A 22,981-nucleotide genomic window follows, 5' to 3' on the forward strand; every position below is an offset into this window, starting at 1 on the left:
CAACCGTTGACTTAAACGGTTAAAATTAATTAATGAGGAGCCTTTAAGCGCAACAATATACGAAAACATGCCATTATTCTTTATTTTCGTTATTGTACACATAACTCGATTGCAATTAAGGATGATAATTTGAGAAAAATTTTTCCGACAGGAGCATTCTTAAAATATAGTATATTCAGTTTTTAAATACTCACCTTATGCTCGTCAGAAAGCTTGAGATTATTTATATCTATCACCGCCTCGCTGAAAATAGTTTAAAGTAGAGTTGAAACGCACGATTTATAACTTGTATTAAATAATTAATAAACATTACATAACGTTATCTAATTGTGTTTGACTCTCAAAGCCCACTTTTCCTTGTTACTCGTTAATTTTAATATCGAGAGCCTTTAGTTAATTAATCATTTATTTAAGATTTCGAATAAAGGGAAGTGAGAAAGGCAATCGGAGCCACGCGCGGTAATTAATGCGCAATCAAATAATAGTCAATAATAAAATATATTAGTTAATACAAATTCGGACGTTTCGACACTTTTTTTGTGTCATCTCTTCAGCGTATAAATGAAAATAATACATAAAAATTTATATGCTGAAGAGATGACACAAAAAAAGTGTCAAAACGTCCGAATTTGTATTAACTAATATATTTTATTATTGACTATTATTTGATTGCGCATTAATTACCGCGCGTGGCTCCGATTGCCTCTCTCGCTTCCCTTTATTTGATTTATTCAGGAGAGCCTATATTTCGTTTATTTTAAGATTTCGATTATCGCACTTACTCACGATTATTGCATTCATTTATGACACGTAAATGCAATTCATAATAGCATCGTAGGAACGGATTATCGGAAATGGGTGTGTGTGCGAGCTATATTATATGTTTTTGTATCTACTTGCTGTCTATGCAATCTTATTTATTTACAGTATTTTGATTTACACTCGAACATTCTGAGAACGGCCGAGCTATCCATATTTATAATCCATTTCATTTTTTTACATATTTTTTAAAACTATTAATTACTATGTTTTTGGTGGTTGGTGTACCAGGTACCAGAATCTGTCTTTGGTCATTATTTTAATAGGACATCCATGGGTGTTATTATATACCACAATTATTGAATATGAACGCAGTATTGAAAGAGATTGTTATCATAATATGTACATCTAAACTTTTTAATCTAAACTCTTGGTGCATACGGTAACTAAAAACAATAGGAAATTATAGCTTGTTTAAGGAATTAACAATAATAGTAACAATACTCGTAAGTTGTACGGAGATTTGCGCTCGCGTTGCGCCATGGCTAATTAATTGATAACGGATCTCTTGACAGCCAAGACGCTACGAGATGCACAATCTTAGGAGATTCTTAACTGAAAATTAAGACATGGCGGTACAGCGAGACGACGACTGTCTTCAGTCGTTCGAATCTCTGCGTTAGTAACAATATAATTGCACGTTGGCATAATTTTGAGCATAATCTAACGTAGCGCTCGAGCGATCGAACGAGCAAGTCCAGCTCGATCGCTCGATCATACCGAAGAGAAAGGAAATCGCAGCCTACGGGAATCTTCCAGAGAGTCCTCGCCTTTGGTCGCGTTCTCGCCGACTTTCTTAGGCTGCGGAAAACGCATTGATGGATGCAATAAGAGACTAGATAGATCGTAGAGCCCGGCTACCATATAGCCTGATCCCAGTCGATGTACTTGATCCCCCAAAGTAATAGGTCCAGCGTACTGTCGATCGTCGTGTGTGAACTAGGAAACATGGTAAATTGCTGGTGACTAATTGTTGTAATGGTGCCTCCCATGATGGTTGTGTTTCCATATGGGGCAAGGTTCTTTCCCGTACCATTGTGTACCGGCAACGCCCCAGTCGGACTTGATGTACGCGGCCGCCTTTTCGCCGATCATCATGGCCGGGGCTGCCGTGTTGCTGGACGTTACCTTGAAAAGCAATCACATATTCGCGTCTACATCTTCTCTTTTAGTTTTGACGAATTAGGATTAGAAGAATCTTATATCTTTTATAGAGCTTTTATAAATTTTTATAGATATATGAAATGAGATTTTCCTTTATCATAAAAATTATATTGAAATATTGAATTAGAAATGACTAAAAAGAAATGACTAATGTAGATTAAAGTATATTATCAAATTGACGTCGTCGCGTGAAAGCGTGAAATTTATCAATCTCGTTTTAGACGACTTATAATTCGCTCAGATCAAATTTTAAAGATCTGGCGCATTCTTATTTATAATTTGTATGCTGTATATTTTTATGCTGTATATTTTGATAAAATTATAAAATATTCTGAATTTTGACACGAATTATAGATCGTCTAAAATGGACGCTTTACGTAATGGGGAATCCCAACGAATGACTAAAAACTTAATGATGAATGTGCACCTGAACGATAATAGTGCGTTAATCGTAAAGGAGGATCTTTGCAACGAAAAAATTCGAATGTTTCGCGATCCTCGCTAATGATCGTTTATCTTTGTCGGAAAGTGCTTAGAGTAGAAAACAAAAAAAAGGAAGGAAAAAACGCATCAACACTCGCGATATTCCCGCGATTGCAGAAGATACCTACCTGCGGCATAATGGACGTGTCGGCCACCCGGAGATTCCTGATGCCGTATACCCTCAATCGATTGTCGACTACGGCCATGGAATCGTTATGCGGACCCATCTTGCAGGAGCCTGCCTGATGATTCTCTGGGCCGGTATCTTGACGCACGGCGCAGGCCCAATATTCCTTGCTCAGATAAGGATACTGAGAGCACACGGGCAACGGTCTATTGTTCAGAGTCATATTGTACTTGACCATGGCACTGGTATTGGCGAGGGATAACGCGACTTCGATACCTTCAACGAGGATCGTCACGTCCATAGGATCGTTGAAGTAGTTACCCCAGATGATCGGCTTCGCGAAAGGGTTGTTACTGGCGAGACGCAGCTGCCCTGTGGTCAAATTCGTTTATCGGCGACGGAACGATACGCTGACGCGCCAAACATTGACTGTCGAAAATCGCCGAAATTTCATGGCATAAAACGCGGGACATAACGCGGGAGCATTGATTAATCAATTTGTAGAGAAATTTTCTCGGTGATAACCACGGTCGCGCGTGCGCGGGCGAGCCGATCCTATCGTTCCTACATTAAATTACGGGTGGAATTTTGGTACGGTGCCGGTGATCGATGATAAATTCATCGAAATTACCATCTAATTAGCTAATTTTTGCGGACAGAAGTCCGATACTTCGGGCTAATTACGTTCACTCACCCTTGCTCCGCGGGTGCGTCATCGTCGGCGACATGCTGATACTGCGACCGTTGCCGTTCATGGTGGCACCCACTTCACCGGTGGTTGCGCAGGCCGCCTGATAGCCACCGAAAAACAGCTGGATATCAGGATGATCTGGCGTCGTGTAGGCCGACGATAGCATCCCGGTTAATTGCGATAAACCAGTCGATGACATCGGTCCTTTCTGGAAAGCGATATATTCCGCGGCGGACGCCCAGTTCAGGTCGTACAGGTTCGGCTGATTGATGGTCCACGATAAAGTGTACGACGCGTGATTATGCAGGTTCTCTCCAACACCTGGGGCAAAATGGTCCGATCGATTAAAAACGCAATTATCGACTTTGGCATAATTCCTGTCGGTGATCCGGCCGAACGTCGACTCGACGCTCGTTTCCGTCAATTACGTTCAATAAGAACGAAAACTTTCCGCTTTTCGTAATTAACGTAGACGTTCACACCTATATCCGCGAGAATTAATCTCGGTTGTACTTTAAATAAGATACTCCGAAGAATCTAAGAACTAATTTTCTTCAATGCCTAATTAGTTCTCTTTCAATAGCGCAAAATTGCCGTTAGGCTCTTTGTTAAGTTTATTTCTGGGAAGAGACTTGATATTGTGTCGTAATGCAGAATTGCGAATCGAATAATAAACTTTTGTGCGTCATCGGTAAATTACGTTAAATTCTGTCGGCGGATTATTATTTTCTCTGGGAAGATACATCGTCTTATTCATAATGACTTATGTACGATGAATGGATCGCTTACCTGGAAGATCCTTGACGACTGTGACGTTCACCGCCTGCAGATGTTCCTTCGGCCCGATTCCGGAGAGTAGCAACAGTTGAGGCGAATTTACGGCACCACCGGAGGCGATTACCTCCTTTGTGGCGCGGGCAACTCGAAGTTCACCATCCTGAAGATGCGTTCATTGAAACTCACATCACCAAACTCACTGACGCGCTTTAGAGCGCGAACTTGATTTCGCGTCTAAGTGCCGGTAACCGCTTCGGCAAAAAGCAAAGTTCCCCGATGCTGCGCGATATCATCATATTATGTCTCGCCTACTTCCAACAACGTGTATATTTTGCGGTATTTAATTTGCGTCATGTGTTACGATCAATTAATGAAAACACTAAATCAAGATCTAAGTTAAGAGTATGACCTTTAAATGTATATATATATAACTCGCGAATATCTAAAGGCGTCAGTTAAATCAGATAAACTAGGACAAATTGATTATTGATTCGCATATGAAAAACTCATAAATGCAGCAAGTAAAATAAAAATCATCCTCTTAATACCCGTGAAAGTGACTCTATTATGCGATATCCGTGGACTATACCATTATGTAATTATTGGTTTGCACATGAAAAACTTCCAACTTCAGCGAGTGAGATAAAAATGATCTTTTTAATACTCATATAAGTGACTCTATTATATGATACCTGCCTGCGCATGAGCTATCAGCTATTACATAATTATTGGTATTTTATACACGAAAAACTTAAAACTCCAGCGAAAAGGACAAAAACTAATGTTTTTAATATCCATGAAAATGATTTTGCATCGTGCAACTTCTGCGCACGATTACTAGAGCGTTGTATCTTAATATAGCTAAAACAATAAAATAAGACCCTCGGCAAATTCCCATTCGTGCATGATACAGATTTTTCGAGCGTGACGTATTCAGCGTATTAATAAAAGTTGCAGCGGGTTTCTCTGTAACTCTCGACTGGATAAAAACCTTTTGCCCGCGATATCGTGACAAGCAGAATTTCCGGTAGCCATAAAAATTATATCTGTCAATTATGCGACCCTCGAGTATTCGAAAATAGGATATTATAGATAATATTGCTGCAATTATATAACAATTTGGATTATTAATCTGAAATAAGTGATACATTTTTGACCACCTTGAAAGATGATATAAATTGAAATTTCATCCCATATCTCTTTTTACTTATATTAAAAATTTAAAATGGAATAGATATCCATTTTAAATTAGATTTTAAATTAAATTATGAATCATTAAATAATATTTAACGAGTTATAATAGAATGATTTCTTATTAAACGAAATTTCTAATTTTTGGGACAGTTGCCGACACATATGTCATATTTCATAATAATATACTAATTAATAGAAATAATAATTAAAATTTAGAATAATTGTTAAATACGTATTTAAATATTAATAAACCTTTAATGCGTGATAATAAAATGATGAAGTACGCTTCTTGTGTCACCGCTGGCAAATTAAGAGAACATAAATGCGTATACTAACTTGATAAAATTCTACTCCAACAGCTTTGTTATTTTCGATCATGATCTTCGTGGCGGTGGCATTTAGGGAGATGTCCAAATTGCGCCGATGCCGTATCGGTCGGAGGAACGCCGAGGCGCTACTCATTCGGACACCACTTTTGCTTGTAGTTTGAGCCACAGTAAATCCTGTAAATTGGTCGCCATTCAGGTCCTCGCTAATCGGGTATCCTTTTTCGACCGCCGCCGCGAGGATATCGTCCGCGATTGCAGGCTTCCACGGGAACCGTTCGACGGTTAACAGACCACCGGTCGAATGATACTTGCGACCAATTCGGTGGATCTCCGTGTTGTTCTCGGAGCACATAAAATATGGCAAGACCTAAACAAAATCAGCCATCATCTTTTGCGAATGTATTTTTCACATTCGATCTCTTTAAATATCCCGGAGTTGAAAATTTTTAGCGATCGATATTTGAAAAAATATACTGACAGAACTTTCACTTCCTAGATATTATTTTATAAAATAGCGAGACTTGCAATACCATGGTTAGGGCATATGCTAATGATACTATAATTTATACTTTATAACATACTTTTTACAAGTTCGACAAGTTATGGCTGAACGATTGCATACTTGAAACAGTAGTTTGTATCTTTTATTCCCCATAGTATCTCATTTGAGATTACAAGTCTTGCAATCTAAAGAGACGGAGTCTGAATGTTTTAGACTAATTTCGCTTTTCACGGCTAAAATTAATTTGCCCGAATTTATATTATCCAAAACACTTGAATATTATAGTCCGTCAGGACAGGTTTATGGGTTTATGGGATCTTACATCGCGCCAACTCCATCCAGGATTGCCCATGGCCGCCCAATTGTCAAAATCTTTCGCGTGACCCCGGATATACATCATACCATTGTGGACGGACGTCCCGCCTAGATTTTTACCGCGCGGCCAACTGCAGGATCCGCCGGTTGACAGACAAGCGTTCATCTCGTTCGTGGTTTGATACTGCCAGTCAATGTCAGATCCTATCGGTAAAATTGTCAGATCGTTTAACATGCGTAAAGCCCGCAACGGATAGTAACAGCATTTGCAATAATAGGTATAGATTCCAGATGAGCATTGCAGCAATTTCCTCTCGGAGGTGCTCGAAACACTCGTATTTTAAATAAAGGCGATATGATTATTCGCGTTATTCCAGATCCGCGGATATCTTAAATATTATACTCACTGACAATGAGTCGTTCTATCACATCTCGACAGATTTTATCGTAACTAATTTGACATCGATTCTCTTTTAATAAAATTATCGTTGAATTAAACGCGTGGCGTCCCGATTAAAATCAAGCTTCAGAGATGCTAATAAATGATAATATATTAGTTCTTATTGAATTTTAAGCAGACACATTTAAAGTTTTATTTTACAGCATAATTAACGAACATTAAAAATGAAAGAAGGTTATTCTACAGAAATATTCCACAGGGAATAATCGAATCAAAATGAATCAAGGGCGAAAAAACTTTCGTGCATTTTCTATCTCATAATTTTGATATTCATTTCCATGTTGAACGACAAAGTAAAAATCAAAACTGATCCTAGATTGTAAGTACCCTAATTACTCATTATCGCGAGGTTTGAACGTGGTGTAGATAACAGAACAGCGGCGCTGTGTATACAGGGAGGGTCCAATTGAAACTTACCCAGAAACATTGCCACCATACTGGGAACCTCGGCACCCGGTGGTTCGTCCGGGCCAGCTTCTAGCAACAAAACTTTCCATTCCGGTATGTCGCTCAGTCTAGACGCCACCACGGCACCGGCTGATCCTCCTAATTCCGAAGCGACAAAAGTCATTAAAGTCCTATCGTTATTCAGCGCGAAACCGGCTACGGTTCGAGAAAAATGCATCCGCGACCGGCGCGCGGCGGCGATGCGGAAGAAACAGGTTTCGGGTGAAACGCCGCGCTATAATTACATTCGCCGGAAGGAAAGCATCTGCGCGACCTTAATTAACTTTTTTTCGCGATTAGATCCATCATCGGCCGATAAATCGCGGCTTTATCGCCGCTGGATCGTTCTTCCTCTCTCACCGTCCGTATACCAATGTTCACTTAATGATAGGCGTGAGGAAAGCCACACAGGAAGAGCTCTGTGCGTCCGATAACAGTTGAAAAGTCACCATTCGATGGTGATTATCGTGTTGACGTAAGGACGTAATATATAGCTTCAGATTGTTATGTTAATCGACTATCGCCGGATATACGTAATTTGGCGCCGCGGCTTATTATTACGATCTTATCAATTGTTACGAAAAGGCTTGTCTACGGCGCAGTGGAAAGCTGGTGGTTAAGGCCTTGACAATGGTTCGCCAAGAGCTAAGTGATCACAGCCGTGTACATTTTTCTGTGCTGGTCTCTTTGTTGATTTAAATATTTCTCTGCTTTTCCAAAACGGATCTTTCCGAAATTACCAAGTCACGTAATACGATATGCAATAAATATTATATGCTATTTGTACACATATGAGAAATATTGTATGTACACGTCAAATCTTGATATTTTATGTTGGTGTATAAATTTATTCGACGTTCTATTTCTAATTCTGGGTTTTGCATCTTTAGTCGGTTGCAGGATATTACGTCAGTTTATTTGCATGCCTGTACTTTTAACTAGAACACTGCGAACAGCGTAAGGCGTAAGTTCTAAAACATGCTTGGACCATTTAAATAAAGCATCTTATCGCGATGCTTTCGCAACTCTGTGCCGGACAAATGAATTGTTAATTTAGGTTTTCACGAATAGGATGGAAACAGGCGTTCCCATAAGCGGAGGCCTCTGCGTTCGCGTGGTCAGTCGAGATTTGCGAATGTCACCGCATTATCGGCGACGTTCGTTTGAAACGGTCACGCGACTGGCATAATTTGTACGCCCGTATAGCGCAAGTACAATAATGCAGGAGCTTCAATAATGTTGTTTCATCATACATGAAAATGTATTATTTTGCTGCAGCGTATTGACAATAAACATAACGACAGGGGGAATTTACGTTTATTTTTCTTCCATTTTTAATGTCCAATTAATTGGACAGATTAACTCAACGGGACCGTGAGATACGCGTTCCATGCGACATAAATACGTTTCGCAGGTCCGTCGCTTACAACGGAATCGCGTTAATCGAATTCTATTTTCCCGCAGATATTACAGATTACAGCCGGGATATTCTAATCAAGAAATTCAATTAGCATTTCCGCATGTGTATCAAATCGCGTTACGGTGACTGCCACTTGCGTAATACGATTTGCCTGCCCTACTTTGTCGATCGCGCATAATTACATCCATGTAAATCGGGCTTGCGTACAACGGCCAAATACAAATGCTTTCTTTCCTGACTTAATGGACATTTCCGTGTGCATGAATACGCTTACGCGCCCGGCGTTTTTACAGATTAATTTTGCGGTGAACGCGCGAGCGCAATTTGATTGCCCCTCATATTAAGTCACTTTCTTTCTATTAGTGAAGCTGATAAATGTCTCGGCATAACGAACTCCATCGACGAGGAGCCAACGGGAGAGAATTTTTCGAGCGAGAAATTTTCATTTCTGTTATTTAGAAGAGGAATATATTTTTACGACCGAACGAATCATGATAATTTCTTAATAGAGATCAAAACGCATCGTAAAAATCAATCTGTATATCTGGCATAAATAGCTGAGATTTGCATATCGGTGCATGGCTCCGAACCGCATTATTTGCATGACACCAAAATATTGCAACAATGTAAACGAACCTTTCCGGTCGCTCGTAATGGTATACTTGATAAAAGTCGTTATCAAACGAGGAAAAATAACTTCTCTGAAAAGCAAACGCGTTTACGTGCTCAAACTTGAACATATATAACAGTACATCTCTCATGCCACATGTTAAAATATATGTACAAATAATTTATATAAATTTTCTTCCCTTTTTCCCTAATTTTATACCGCTGCATAAACAGTATTCGAGATTTTAATTAAAGATATTAGTTGTTTTTTAATATCATTGTGTCATTTACGTAACTTCTATTTTTGTTTCTATTAGACCCTGACATTTCTATTTATGTACCAGATTTCTCGTGAATTATGAAACGACTGATCACGTTATAAGATATATAGGTGAGGGAACGAGACAGTTAATGCATATTCAACAAGATTACTTCCGCAAGTCAGTTTCCACCTCTTGTTCATACACATCCATGAATTTTATATTTATAATACAAGGCGGATAAATATTTATTTAACCACAGCCGCGGTAACGTGCTGTCTGGGAAATTGCACATGTTTTAACTGTATTAAATATAAAACTTATAGATTTATTTTCTTTTTTATATATTCGTATTCAGCTACAGTCTTCGTGCGATGAAATATTTCCGATCTCGCCGCTTTTTCCTCTTTCGCTCGGTGAAATACTCGTGATATTTCAATCGATGGTTGTTAAACGTGTTTGCAGCGTGCTCGAGAAGGCACGGCGCTATCGTTTGTAGAAAAACGAGTTACGCGGCGAAACCGCCGGTTCTTTTCCTTCTTCTATCCACAAATAGAAGCAAGAAGAAAGTCCCGGAAGGAAGAAAAATACGCCGGCATGAGTTCGCGCGAGTGAGTCACGCGGGCACGCGCCAAATTCGTCTCTCGATAATTAGTCATTTAGTTGAGCTTGATGCCGCGCCGCGACCTTTAAGCACTGTCCCGCGTGTTTCTAGAAGAATTTTCATATTGACGCCATGTCGGAACAAACCAGGAGGAATTTTATCCGCGCTAAATCAGCTTAACGATGTCTATAATTAGCTCCTTTATGAGAACCACTTTGAATTCAGCAATTAATAAGGAAAATTACTTCCTCTTCCGGACAAACTTTCCGTACACGTACTTTAAAGTAAGCAAACGCGAATACGAATTGAATTTATGTTAATTACATTGTTCTAGGAATATATTAATGGCCAAAAAGAATATTTGCATAACCTAGCTTAGAAATAACTTTATGCAGAACAGAAAGATATTATCACAAAATAGCTTTATCGTGACACGATTTATATTAGTATATTAAATAAAACATATTTATAGTATATAGCATGTTCTTTCTCTACAAAAATATCCAGTAAAAATAAACCGCGCAAATCTCTCACTTTTTATCCGCTGTAAATGCTCAAATAGAATATAATTGGACATATTATTATTTAAATAAAGTAAATTTTAAATAAGTGTCTAGAATATCTAACTCACATGAAAACTAAAAAACCTATATGAATTTTTCATCTCTATTAAAGTATGTACGTCTATTAGTACCATTATTTTTTAATACAGTGGCCTTTTTCCTGCTTAAATTAAAATATCGTTAATAAAAGATGAATATATCTTTTTTTGTACTAATTTTCTCTTTGTAGAAATAATAAAATATTTCAGTTTCCTCGGATGACAGTTCATACGGATGACAGTTGATTTAGCTGTTAATATCTATACCTCTAAACATCAGTTTTTTCTTAGAAAATCTGGTCTTGTCCTTCCTGTACATTTCTTCTTGCATTTTCCGTATAACATGATTCGACCGAGATTAAGAAAAATATGTTGTCTAATGAGCGTGCAAGAATGTCATTCAAATGTCTGTCTCATTCGAATGGTAATATTCTCCCCATTGCGCACCGGGATTGTTCTCCGTTTCCTCACGTTTCCCCGCGCGGCTCGACGACGACGGCGACCCGCTCCCAGAGCAACAGCGCGGAAAATAGACTGCGTCCGATCGCGATCGTTCTTGTCGCCGTTTTTTCGATATTCGCGATCCGTTCAGCCTCTCTCTCTCTCTCTCTCTCTCTCTCTCTCTCTCTCTCTCTCTCTCTCTCTCTCTCTCTCTCTCTCTCTCTCGCAGGAAGAATCAGTAAAGTAGTAACACCCGCGAACAGTGACACGACAGTATAGTACTTCTTTCCGCACGATTTTCCGTACGGCACGTTTGCGCCCCAGAGCGTTGAAAAAATATTCTTTCGATGCCCGTTCGAAAGCTAACATGGTCTTACTACTAGCTATTTCAGTTGCATGTACAGTAATTTATTCTCTGTGTATATTAAATGTGTGTTTTAATTAAAAAATTTTAATTTATTGAATATTTACATGAGCGTACGTTAACGATCGATTATCGAATATTACATACAACTGCCGGAAATGCAATTAAGAATAAATGAGATTATGATTAAAGTGAATAATAAATAAAATTGAGTTTTTTAATAAAAGAAATATTAAATTATTAACTCTACGAAATTAAAATTATATATATGTATATACTTATATAAAACAAGATAACGAGTCAACTAAGCACTTGTTGACAGCTCTTTGTAAGCGCAATTTATGAGAGATGTTGAAGACGTAAGTAGAAATATGACGTTTCAACGTGGGAGATGACGTCCTAGCTTTGTGTAACGTTAACCAAAGTATTCTACTCTTTAGCACCGTTAGGAATTTTAATAAAGTCAACTGACAACGGCATTCGTTGGTAATAAAGATCGCGGGAATTGCTGTTACGAGACGTGGAATTCTTGGACACTGATTATTTTTATTAATCTCTGAAGGCCAAGATATGAAATACTATTCATGAAAGTTGTTGGTGAACGAATGGGGTTGCCGCTATTGCAACAAATTGTCTTTTTACTACAGTATAATTGACATCATATTTGTTACAATTAAACATTTTTTTATCAACTCAGATAAATTATTATTCGCATATGTAACTTTTCAATATTAAGTAATCTTCAGTTTTTTGCAGAATTCAAAATTCAAAATTTATCAATTCTTTTTAAAGCTCACAGTATTTATTTATTTTTATTTGCTTGCCTGAAACCAATAAAAATAGATAACCCAGTTAACCCAAATTCGATAAACGATTATTAATGAATATTCACGTAAATAAATAATAACATGCTATATATATTACCTGCATATTTATTAAATAATCCGCTAATTCTGTCATGATCATTTCAACGAGATCCAAATGTGATAGATGACTTTCGTCATACCTAAGTATATGCCAATCGTTCAATTATTACTAACTATCTTACGTGAAATATTAAGCTGCTAGTGTAGGAAGTAAAAAAGGAAAAAAATTGCGTTTCCACACAATAATAATACTTCTCTAGATTACTCGTGGTATTATTAGATCTCGTGTATGATGACTGGAGCGATAAGTGGAACGTTCATCGAATAATTCCAATATCAATGGGACCGCGGGCAAAAAGCGTGCATGCCGCTTTTAAGTCGTGGCTGCAAAAATGCCAGAAAACGGAGAGCCTAATTTACGTGTCGCAACGTGAATGTTCCTCGGCTTGTTATTTCCACGACCACAAGGAGAGAGAGAGAGAGAGAGAGAGAGGAGAAGGATATAGCCGGCGAGCCGGGTCTCTCTAAATATCCGTGATAATCCGCGAGCAACGATAATCCCAGCCCATGTGCCGGCTGGTTTCCTCCTTTTGCACGTCACGGGAGTTCCTCCTCCTCCTCCTCTTTCCCATCCTTCCTGCAACTGTAATGCGACTGCATTCGAACGAGACCGGATACACGAAGGAAGGAGAAAGAGAGAGAGAGGGAGAGAACAGCAGGTGAAATCGTAGTTCTGTCCCGACAGTAACGACCCGCTCTTACGTAAGCGACGTACAACGCGCATATGTGCGTGCGTTGAAAGGAGTCCGATGCACTCGTGCATCGCCTGATGAGTGCGCAAGTGAACGAACAAACGAATGTTCGCTGATTTTTCCCGGTTCTCCACGATTTCTCCTATAATGCTGTCCACGATCTCCGTCACGATCGATTTCGTACGAAGTCAAAACGTACGTGTGTACGAGCGTACGACGTATCCCCCGCTGGAATCGCGGAGGAATTTCGAGATTACGCGAGCATCGCCACGGCGCGGCACGGGTACGAGCACCGAGAACATATCGTGTCTCTCGCCTCTCGCGTGGTTTCGCTCGTCACCGTGCACGCGGTGTGCAAAACATTCGCGCTACCGCGTTCGTCGATTCGTATCTTTACGACCACGCCAACTCGCTCGCACCCGACAGTTTGCTTATCGTTAGACGCCATTTACGTCGCGCGTATCGTCGCGGCTTCTCGGTCAAGGGTCCGTGATTTATCGCCGCGCGAAGAAACCAAAGTACACCTTCTCTTCTCCCCTTCTCAGCCTGATCTCGCTCGTTTCCCGATTTTACGTATGCGCCACGCTACACTTGCTTCCTTACAACGTACGTGCTATTCTCGCGGTTCGTCTACGAGCTTCCTCGACAGATAGTGTTACGTGAGACATAACGATAGCGGTCGAGCGGTTAATATCGAACGAGGTATAGTATCGCTACACTTCCGCTTCCAAAATCAAACCAATTTATTCAGGTCATCATGCGCAATGCCGGTACGTCCTCCTGGTATACTCGTATATCCGTACTTATGCGACCCGTCAATCGCCGACGCTGACATTAATACGTGACTCATTGATCGCTATATGCGCGATTGGAAATAACTCGTAATAGGAAACGAGCGGCGCGTGAGATCCCAGATCGCAATTTGTACTCATCTAGAAAACAAGTCTCGACGATCGTGACGTGCGTTGGTGCGTTGGTGCGCGTATGTGTGGGAGAACATAATTATATACTTTAAGTATACTTATTTATAAGACATGAATAAACGATACAAACTCGCTAGTGTAAAATAGCGTATTTATATAATGTCACCTCTGTCGAGATATTCGTCTTCACATTTTCATACATGGAATATTTAACATATAATTATCAACTATTCGATTTAGCAAATTAAGTTTAACGTTTCCCCTACTAAATGATTCTTCAAATGATTGTACATTTGAAACCCGATAGTCAAATTTTGAAATTTAGAATAATTTAAAAATTCGAGAAATGCAATATGTTAATGAAAAAATGCAACCTATTTAAAAAAAAAGAAAAAACACGTCAAAGAGACGTCAGTGGCTATATCATTTACAGCTGCGCTCGGATATTCGTATAAATTACTGTACGCGATTCGCGAGTGTTGGGAAATGCATGTAGCGCGGCGGATATTAAAATCGTGTGAATATTTCATTCAAGATCCGATATTTAATTATTAAAATGAAGCCGAGGGGGCCGGGAGAAATCTTTATCTCCGCCGGGAGCGTATCGATTTCGACGCGTCTAGCGCCGACTTTTCCGACAATATTTAGCGCGTCGCGTTTTGACGCGTTGCAGATGCAGAATGATGCACGTTTATTCCGCTCGGCCGCCGTTTTATTTTCTAGCTGCGCAGGCAGTCGTGTTTGATCGGCGAAAAATGCGGGGGGAAAAGTCGCGCCCCGTCGAGAGAAAAACACGGGCGATCTCTCTGCCTGGTTATTGCCGTGAAAAATTGCAAACTTGGGGTCTGCAGATGCATGGGGTTGCCAAAGATACAGATCATACTTATTAGTTTGCCAGATATATTGTGCTGCGCATCCATCATCCACATGAAAATACCAATATAACAATTTAGTATAATCTTCATATATATTAAATAAAAAAGTAGCATAGGTCAACAATATTTGCTGTATCTATTGTTTTCTTCATCCAAATTAATTTTTCTAATGCCGCTTCTAGTCCCGCTTTTCACTTTTCAAGGAGGCCGAGTTCCGAATTACAGCTGTCTCTCGTTTCTCCCTCTTAAAAATTATCACTTGCATTCCGTCTCGACTCGGCCTCCATGAATAATTCGCCAATATCAGCTCCCGCTGCAGTCGTCGTCGCATATTAACGAGCTGCTGCGACAGATCACCAAAATGTATAAACAAAATGCAGGACGGTCGGGCGCGTTCGCGCATGGGCGATCGCGTCGCCGGTACGAATTATCCCGAAATGCAAAGAGCGTATAAAATTCGTTGAGCCGTTTAAATCACATTATGCACCGTCCTCTTCGCATCGCTCGCGCTGGCGATCTGCATCCCAATCCCCCTTCTCTCTCTCTATCTCTCTCTGTTTCTCTCCCAACGAATTTTACCACCTTCGAGGATTTATATGTCCCGACAGGCCGGGACAGGAACGTATGGAATAATGGAACGTAGCTTCGTCGGTGTAATGACGCGACGGTCCGCGTCGAACGCGGCGGTTTCGACAGAGGGGACACGGGGGTACCCGGGCAGAGAGAGAAAGAGAGAGAGAGAGGCAGGGTTGGCGCGGCACGGGGACGGTAATTAAATTAATGATGCAATAATCACGCACCTCGCGACCGAATAAATAACGGTCTGTATTAATATCGCATCCGAACGGGATACGCGGTGCGTAGGAACGATCATGCGCGTCGAATTGCATTTTCACCAGCGAGATCGCGCCGCGCCGTGCTCCTGTAAACGACAAATAACAATTACCAGCCGTGGGCCACGGGCGACGACTCGTGATAACTGTGTTTGGCCATGGTAAACATGTAAACGTCACCGGAAGGTTTATAGTGTTTTTTTCCGTTTCGTTTGACGGAGGCGGAAAATTCGCTGCGAGACAAGCACCAGGTGCCTTCCTCTCCTGTGAACTGTCGATCTTGCCGAGCGCACTATTCCCAATTATTTTTTAATTAGTGCTTTAATAGCTTGTTAAATTTTCGCGAACAATTCGTAAAAATTGTGTATTTATTGTTGCTGCGGATGCTACGCTGCATGAAAATGTTTCCTGCTCTTTCATTATTCCGGTTACGGAGAGCAGAGGACGGGGGAGGAGTTATAGCATACAATGTTGTAAAACGTTTTATAGCGATTATTTCATTTGCTAATGCGTTACGTTGAATATATTTATTCATACGTATTTCTTCGTTTCTCATCGGAGAACGCGCGCAACATTTTTTTTTCCTTTCGCTGTACAACGGGAATGTGAAATAAACGTTGCGCGAAAAACATTTGTTATTCGAATGGATTTTTCGGGAGGTTTAGATCTTGCGTTATACACGAAACTATGTTTACGGATCACATAAACAGCCGGGGTATATCGGCGGTATTCATTTTGCTCACTTTGCGTTTTTTCCCGCGAGAGAGAGAACCGGTGTTTTATCTTGATTTTCTAATCCATCTTCTGCACATTCAGGCGACTCCGGAGTGATAAAGGGCGCTTATTTTCCGGATTGTTACAAGTGCACCTTCATCATTCTTTACGTCGACTGTTGGCGGAATAATAAGCTTTTGCCTCGATTCTCTCGACGCGCGCGAGATTTCTCGCGTCTCACCTCTCCCTCCCCCCTCCCGTTTTGCTTTGAGCATAATTTATATTTTTAAGTGAGATGTTACAACATCTTTGCAATTATTTCAATTACATCACGTTACGCTGCACTATTCATATCAGGATTTTATTCAACGGAGCTTTATCGCGACAGCGTACCGCTCAGCTCTAATGATAATGACAAAACCCATTTTCTTTCCTTTCCAGTCGAGTCGACCCTTTTACCGCTCCCCAACTTCTGCTTCGAGCATTGCGCCATTATAATTATTCCGCGAGCTTCTTTCTTCCGACCGGGCATTGACGGAATAATTAATAAGCATCACGCTAATTACTCAGCGACGGTATTATTAATATTTTCTCCTCACCTCCGCGGTAATACACCCGCGGTCACCGACGACGTAACGATTAATCATTCCACACAGGTACGTTTCGGTGCATGCGTTTATTTCTGCATCCGGCGCGCGTCTCTTAGGCGACACACAGGTTTATTCGGAAAAACCTACCGCGCGTACAAATCCTTACATAATGTAACTTCAGACTGTCTCTAATTAGAAGCAATTGTAAATATCGTAATAATATCCGAGGGAACTAAGAGAGACTTTTTTCATTCTATCTTTAGTCTTTTTTTTTCTGCGACACGTCGCGGTATTCTTACTTACAGGGTAAGCGGGGATTCTCGCGAGGTGGAAAATTCGGGCAAGAGGGTCGGTCGATATTACGAGCGCGAAGCGCGGTCATCCATACGGCGACCGGATAACCGGTCGAGTCACTGAAAAATTCCATCTTCCCGTCCGGATATCCCGGGAGTCCTATCGAGAATAATCACCGAAAGGGAAGCAAAGAAAATTAGTTTCGATCGCTCGATCCCGAGTTTGGTATCGTCCGCTCCCGACCGGCGAATTTCCGGGACGGGATTTACGCGACGGGTTTTATCAACCGCATACTAAAATATTCAATTATATGCTTCTCCTTTCTCCCTTTTTTTTCCTTTACAGCCAGACTCCACTCACGTCGGTCGAATGTAAATGTCGAAAGTCAGGACGAATATCGCGCTGTGCATCGAGAGACTTACTATTAATCCTTTGCTCTCCCCAGCGGGGAAAACACTCGCGAGTTCTCGAGTTTACACATTATTACTGTTACAACGAGCGACAGCGAGAAGTATTAATTGTATAGAAAATTAGTCCCCGAGCTGAGAAACTCGTTCGTTTGTAACATTCGAGGTAGCATTAAGTAACGCGCATGTTAAAAAAGTTCTGATAAAAAATATATTTTTTATGTACATATATGTCTGTGTGGTGTTGTGTGTATGCGCTAGGAATTGTTATTCTCCTGATATATGCTACATCGTTAAATTTACGAGCGGGACATCAGTTGTTTTTCATTTTCCCAGTGAATTATGTATCCCCGGTAAATATTTCATTAACACAATCATGCTATTTTGGTGGCGGATATCGTGTACCGATTGAACCATTGCGTGATAGCGCGCGATTATATCCGTTTATATTGTATATTGTGTTATATTATCAAAGTAGTATTTGCTAGATATATAGGGTAACAGTAATGTGCAAGTACTACGAATAATCACGTACATTTGCCTGAGTTATTAATGCTCCATCATTTATAGATTATGCATTTCATTTCACTTCCCGTTTTTAGAATTAGTTTTCCATTGTCTAAAAAAAAGAAAAAAAAAGAAAAATGGGTTATGGAGCGATATTTCGACACGTCGCGTGCAGCTATTTCTATTCGTTTGAAGGTTACGCGTTATTTTATTATTTCCAATCTGCGGTTCGCTGACTTTCACACATAATGAACGGCATTTACGAGCCGCGCTATCGTCTAGCTTCCGTTGCGCCGTGAACCGAGCCGTTTTGGTCTGTTTATCGAAATCGGCAGCCTTTCGCAAAGTCGCGTCCAAGTAACGGTCGGCGCTGATCAGCGAAATGATTTGTTGTTTGCACATTTTCACGATACATCGGTTCGTTACTCCAATAAGGCCGACTTGATTGTTATCATGCGCTCGAATCAATACTCGAACCGGTTATCCGATCACACGTGTACGTAAGAAGCATACAAGGATACATTCCAATTACGTCGATCAATTTCACTTGTCCATTAGAAAATCACCGGCCGTTACTTTCCTCGACTCTTCCTTTCAACGTGGTAAATAGCCATTACACTTTTATCCTTAATTAAAATAATAGCTTCTGCCAATCGTTTTGTGGAACTACAATTTCTGAACGATAGCTTCATCAGAAAAACTCTCACTAATGTGAGTAATCAGAAGAGTCGTACGATAGCTGATTGCATAACAAATGAACCTGACTTCGACATACATCGGTATTTTGAAAGGCCGTAACTAAGAGATCTCGTTTTTCAAGTTTTACGATATTAAAGTTATTGATTCTAGAATATGAAGTATAATTCTCTAAAATAATAGTATCAAGAATTGGCGCAAATTTATATTTTTTATTTAAAATGGTTTCTTTATGCTCAATTCTTCTACGGCACAGTTTTTACAACAATTTTTATCGTGATAGCGTGAACAGTATTTGATAAATTACTGGGAAAATTTCAAATTATTAGTTTCTAACTCGGCAACACTTTAAGAATGCGCATGGATAAATTGAGATCTGTTTACTCACCGCCGACGACGATGAAATCGTAGTAGTATTCAGGTGGACTTCTCGACCTTACACGCTCGCAGGATTGAGATATCTTCTCCTGGGATCGCACGAGCATATCCAAAATCGTCATAAACGTCAAATACTGTGATCCTGAACAGCTTTGGGTAAGGCTCGGTCCGAGATGGGAAATCGGACATGCTGGACCAACTGATAGATTATACGACATTCTGCGAACAATGATTATCGTACAGAGTGTCTGCAGTTGAATGATAATAATCCTAGGATATTATTACGTTAGGATATAGACCTCTGTAAAGTTGCTTCACGCATTTGTTTATCATAATGTCATCACTCTGCAAGAAAGATAATTTTCCTATCGTTTTTATCACTTGATAATTCTGGCGTGCAGCAGAATGCAGAATGTCTCTATCATGGTTGTTGCTCTAAATGTTATCGTCACGTTTATCCCGTCATGCGCATCTATCGATTGTATAAAAAGAGACGATCGACGGCGAAAGCGTGATCGTAAATTGATTGCGATATTTGGTACACTTAACAGATCAATGGGAGCGCAATAACGCGAAACCACGTAAAGCCACGATTTACGCGTCGCATGACGACACGTGAGCCCGTAATTCCAACTATCGCTATCGTGCAAAATCATATTTAATTGGCGTTTACTAGCCGCTTGTCACTACGGTATTCGTATTTCGCGCGATCTCTAGTTTTGTTTTTTGTTTTTCTTTTTTTCAGAGACAGTTAATGTTCATATCCGTTGCCGGCTAATTAAAGTCAGAGACCGAACCATCCATATCCAAACCATCGCGTAAAGTCACTTTCCCGCACAAGAAACTTGGTGCGAAAAAGCACCTGCTATAACTAGAAGACCGTATACCTATATCGTTTAATTTTAAGTGAGGAGTCTGCCGTTTTAACGTCCCCAATATTTTGCATTCGAGTTTAAGGCACATCAATTATTCATTCTTCATTTTTTAAACAGCAGTCTATATCGCGACATTATCATAAGCCTTCGTCCGTGGCGATGCACGCAACGGAGAAGCGCGATATAGGTTTAACATAAATAAATATTCTCTTTAATTAGCGGGAGGAGTTAATAGCGTTGTAATTAACCGAGCGTGTTAATTAATTCATCCCTAATTAACACGACTGCCTTTCTGTGCCATTACGCGCATGCATTAGCGCTCGGAGGAACGAAATACGGGCCCACAAAGAGTCGTCGCGCAGCGCGGACTAAGCGCAATTATTACCGCGATCAATTTACATAATTCGCCGTTCGTGCTCCGTACGAAAATCGCGTATTACTCCTTTCACTGGTGCGCGAGGGGGCATCTCAAAAATCGTGCCGACATTAATTAACGTGCGCTAATTTCGTAACGTCGAAACCCCCTTGGGTCACGTGAATCACGAATGACACGAACGGGATCGCGTTTTATGTCCACCATTTATAATGTACACACATCAAACTGTTGAACATATATAGCGAACGCGCGTATGATTTATTGCAATCGAGCTACAACACGAGATTGTGCAAAAAAAAAAGGAGAAAAAAGAGGAAAAACACGATAGGGCCCGCGGTGCAGACACGAATCGATAAGCTCCCATATTCCGAAACCCTTTCTATGAGAGCGGGATGCGTTCTCGAGTGTTAACTGTTGTACAGTTTAGATATCGCGATAACGCATGTTGCCGAGGGAGATCAAAACGGCGCGGCGCGGGTGCCTTGAATCGGAATCGGTGAGGAGAAGTCAGGACACAGAAATGACGCGGACTGACTCATGAGATATGAAACATAAATGATACTAACGTTACACTGGCTGGAGAGAGCACAGCTCTCTTCTCGATGAATCTCTTGTCGATGCACTCCGGTATACACGTAACCCCGAGCAAGGCTCGCACGTGCAACGCGTCGCTTTGGTGCAGCAAACGGGCAAAGTGTAACTGTCAGACCTCTCACCGTAGAACGCCACTTTATAATTCATCTCCCACTCTGGCAGTCCGATTCCCCGCCGAAGACACCCACCATAGATCACTTCAATGAATCCGCGCGATCGTAAAGGAAAGGAAAAGTCCCGTGTAATTTTTGTTTTTACTGGAATAAAGATACGTCTCGTTAATGAATGATGGACGATCACGACGACACCTAAGTTTTTCACGAAGAAATACGATGCGTAATACGACTGAAAGTCTAAGTGCACTGCAGTGATGCGATTTTAGAAATTCCAATGACGTAGTTCGGAAATTTTAGAAATTGAGTTTCAGAAAAGAAAAGAAGAAAATTTGTGAAAGTTCAGTATCAGTATCAGTTTAAGTTTAGAATTGCAATGTTCATGTTTCCATTTCTGCATTAAAGATCTCAAGAAATTGAAAAGAGATTGAATTTTGAGATCACAAATGTTGGAGAAATAACACTAAAATAAAATCTTTATATTAAAATTCTTATCTATTACCTCGGTAATTTCGTATCATATTCTAAGTTTATACTGCAAAGAATATTAAGTATTATAAGCGATGAATAAGCGTGAGATAAACAATAGAGATAAAAATTTATATAATATAAACGCGAGGAATGATTATCCACTCATAAATAAATCATTTCTCGTTTCATCAAATGTATGATTTTATCTCGTATGGATGAAATCATGTTTTTTATAGCCCGTTTAGTTGTTATCTCAATACTACGTAGTGAACTCAATGAAATAATTCTTTGCGTTAGGATTTTATGCGTTATACACGAGATATTTGCTGTCAATAATATGCGAAATTGCGAGTCTTATCGTAAAATGCAGTATGCTCACGCAATCGCCTAAACGCTATAATGTCGATGATAGAGACAAGATGAAGTTTTTAATACATATGTATCCATGATACATATTAATTCAGTGTCCAGATGCCGTTTTATTGAATCGAATAGTAATAAAAGTCATGGACATATTTTACATAATTGTAAAAACTTGAAATAATCATGTATAAGATTAAGCGCATAATAAATGATATCAAAAACATAAATGTAATTAGGACATTATGAAATTCTAAGTGGGACTGAAATTTCAAAAAATATATAAGAATTACACAATTTGTCATATTTCTTTCGCGCGCTATTGATGATAAAAGAGGATAGAGAAAGAAAATTATTAAATACGATAATATACAAAGAATGATGATAATTTTTGAAGAAACTTTTTGCCATATTAAATATTAAAAGAAATTCCATAGAGGCATAGAGTATAAATATTAGCAGAGACTCCTCCCCTCCCCCCCCACACACACAGACATTTTTCGCAATAAATTCTTTACAGGGATTTTAAGAAGTATGCTTATATATATTAGCATCAAAAGTTACATCAATTGAGAGCAAAACCAATGATCAAAACATCGTGACGATTATAATAAAGATGGCCAGTTAGGCCGAATAAAAAGTCTTTATTGGTAATTATTTACTGGCAAAGTAAAAATTTCTGAGAGAGAGATTTGGTTTATATAATATTCTTTAAAGTAAAATAAATATATATTGATTTCTTTTATTTGT

General features: G+C 39.8%; 2 protein-coding genes across 2 annotated transcripts in view; one reads left to right on the forward strand and one right to left on the reverse strand.

The window, feature by feature from the left end:
* The window catches only part of LOC139772434 (kin of IRRE-like protein 1), a 346,418-nt gene that overhangs the window by 93,289 nt on the left and 230,148 nt on the right, over positions 1-22,981 (forward strand). The window lies entirely within an intron of this gene.
* LOC139772435 (glucose dehydrogenase [FAD, quinone]) lies at positions 901-21,417 on the reverse strand. Its single transcript, XM_071706125.1, has 10 exons — positions 21,260-21,417; positions 19,453-19,661; positions 7,279-7,407; positions 6,409-6,605; positions 5,592-5,951; positions 4,074-4,221; positions 3,288-3,605; positions 2,595-2,965; positions 1,853-1,947; positions 901-1,758 (listed from the first exon to the last, which is right to left on the reverse strand). Exons 2-10 carry the CDS (start codon positions 19,658-19,660, stop codon positions 1,677-1,679), a joined length of 1,908 nt encoding a protein of 635 aa, XP_071562226.1. The 5' UTR covers position 19,661; positions 21,260-21,417; the 3' UTR covers positions 901-1,676.

The sequence above is a fragment of the Temnothorax nylanderi genome, unplaced genomic scaffold (genome assembly GCF_030848795.1).
Source record: "Temnothorax nylanderi isolate EJ_2023f unplaced genomic scaffold, tnyl_v1.0 TNYL_tig0049_pilon, whole genome shotgun sequence".
NCBI classification, from domain to species: domain Eukaryota; kingdom Metazoa; phylum Arthropoda; class Insecta; order Hymenoptera; family Formicidae; genus Temnothorax; species Temnothorax nylanderi.

Bases quoted from the DNA above. Each gene is read 5' to 3' on its own strand.
- LOC139772435 (XM_071706125.1), bottom strand. From the start codon at position 19,660: ATGTCGTATAATCTATCAGTTGGTCCAGCATGTCCGATTTCCCATCTC. The intron at 7,408-19,452 runs GTGAGTAAACAG...CTTCGGAATTAG, and splicing joins CGATTTCATCGTCGTCGGCG to GAGGATCAGCCGGTGCCGTG. The intron at 2,966-3,287 runs GTGAGTGAACGT...ATTTGACCACAG, and splicing joins GACGCACCCGCGGAGCAAGG to GGCAGCTGCGTCTCGCCAGT.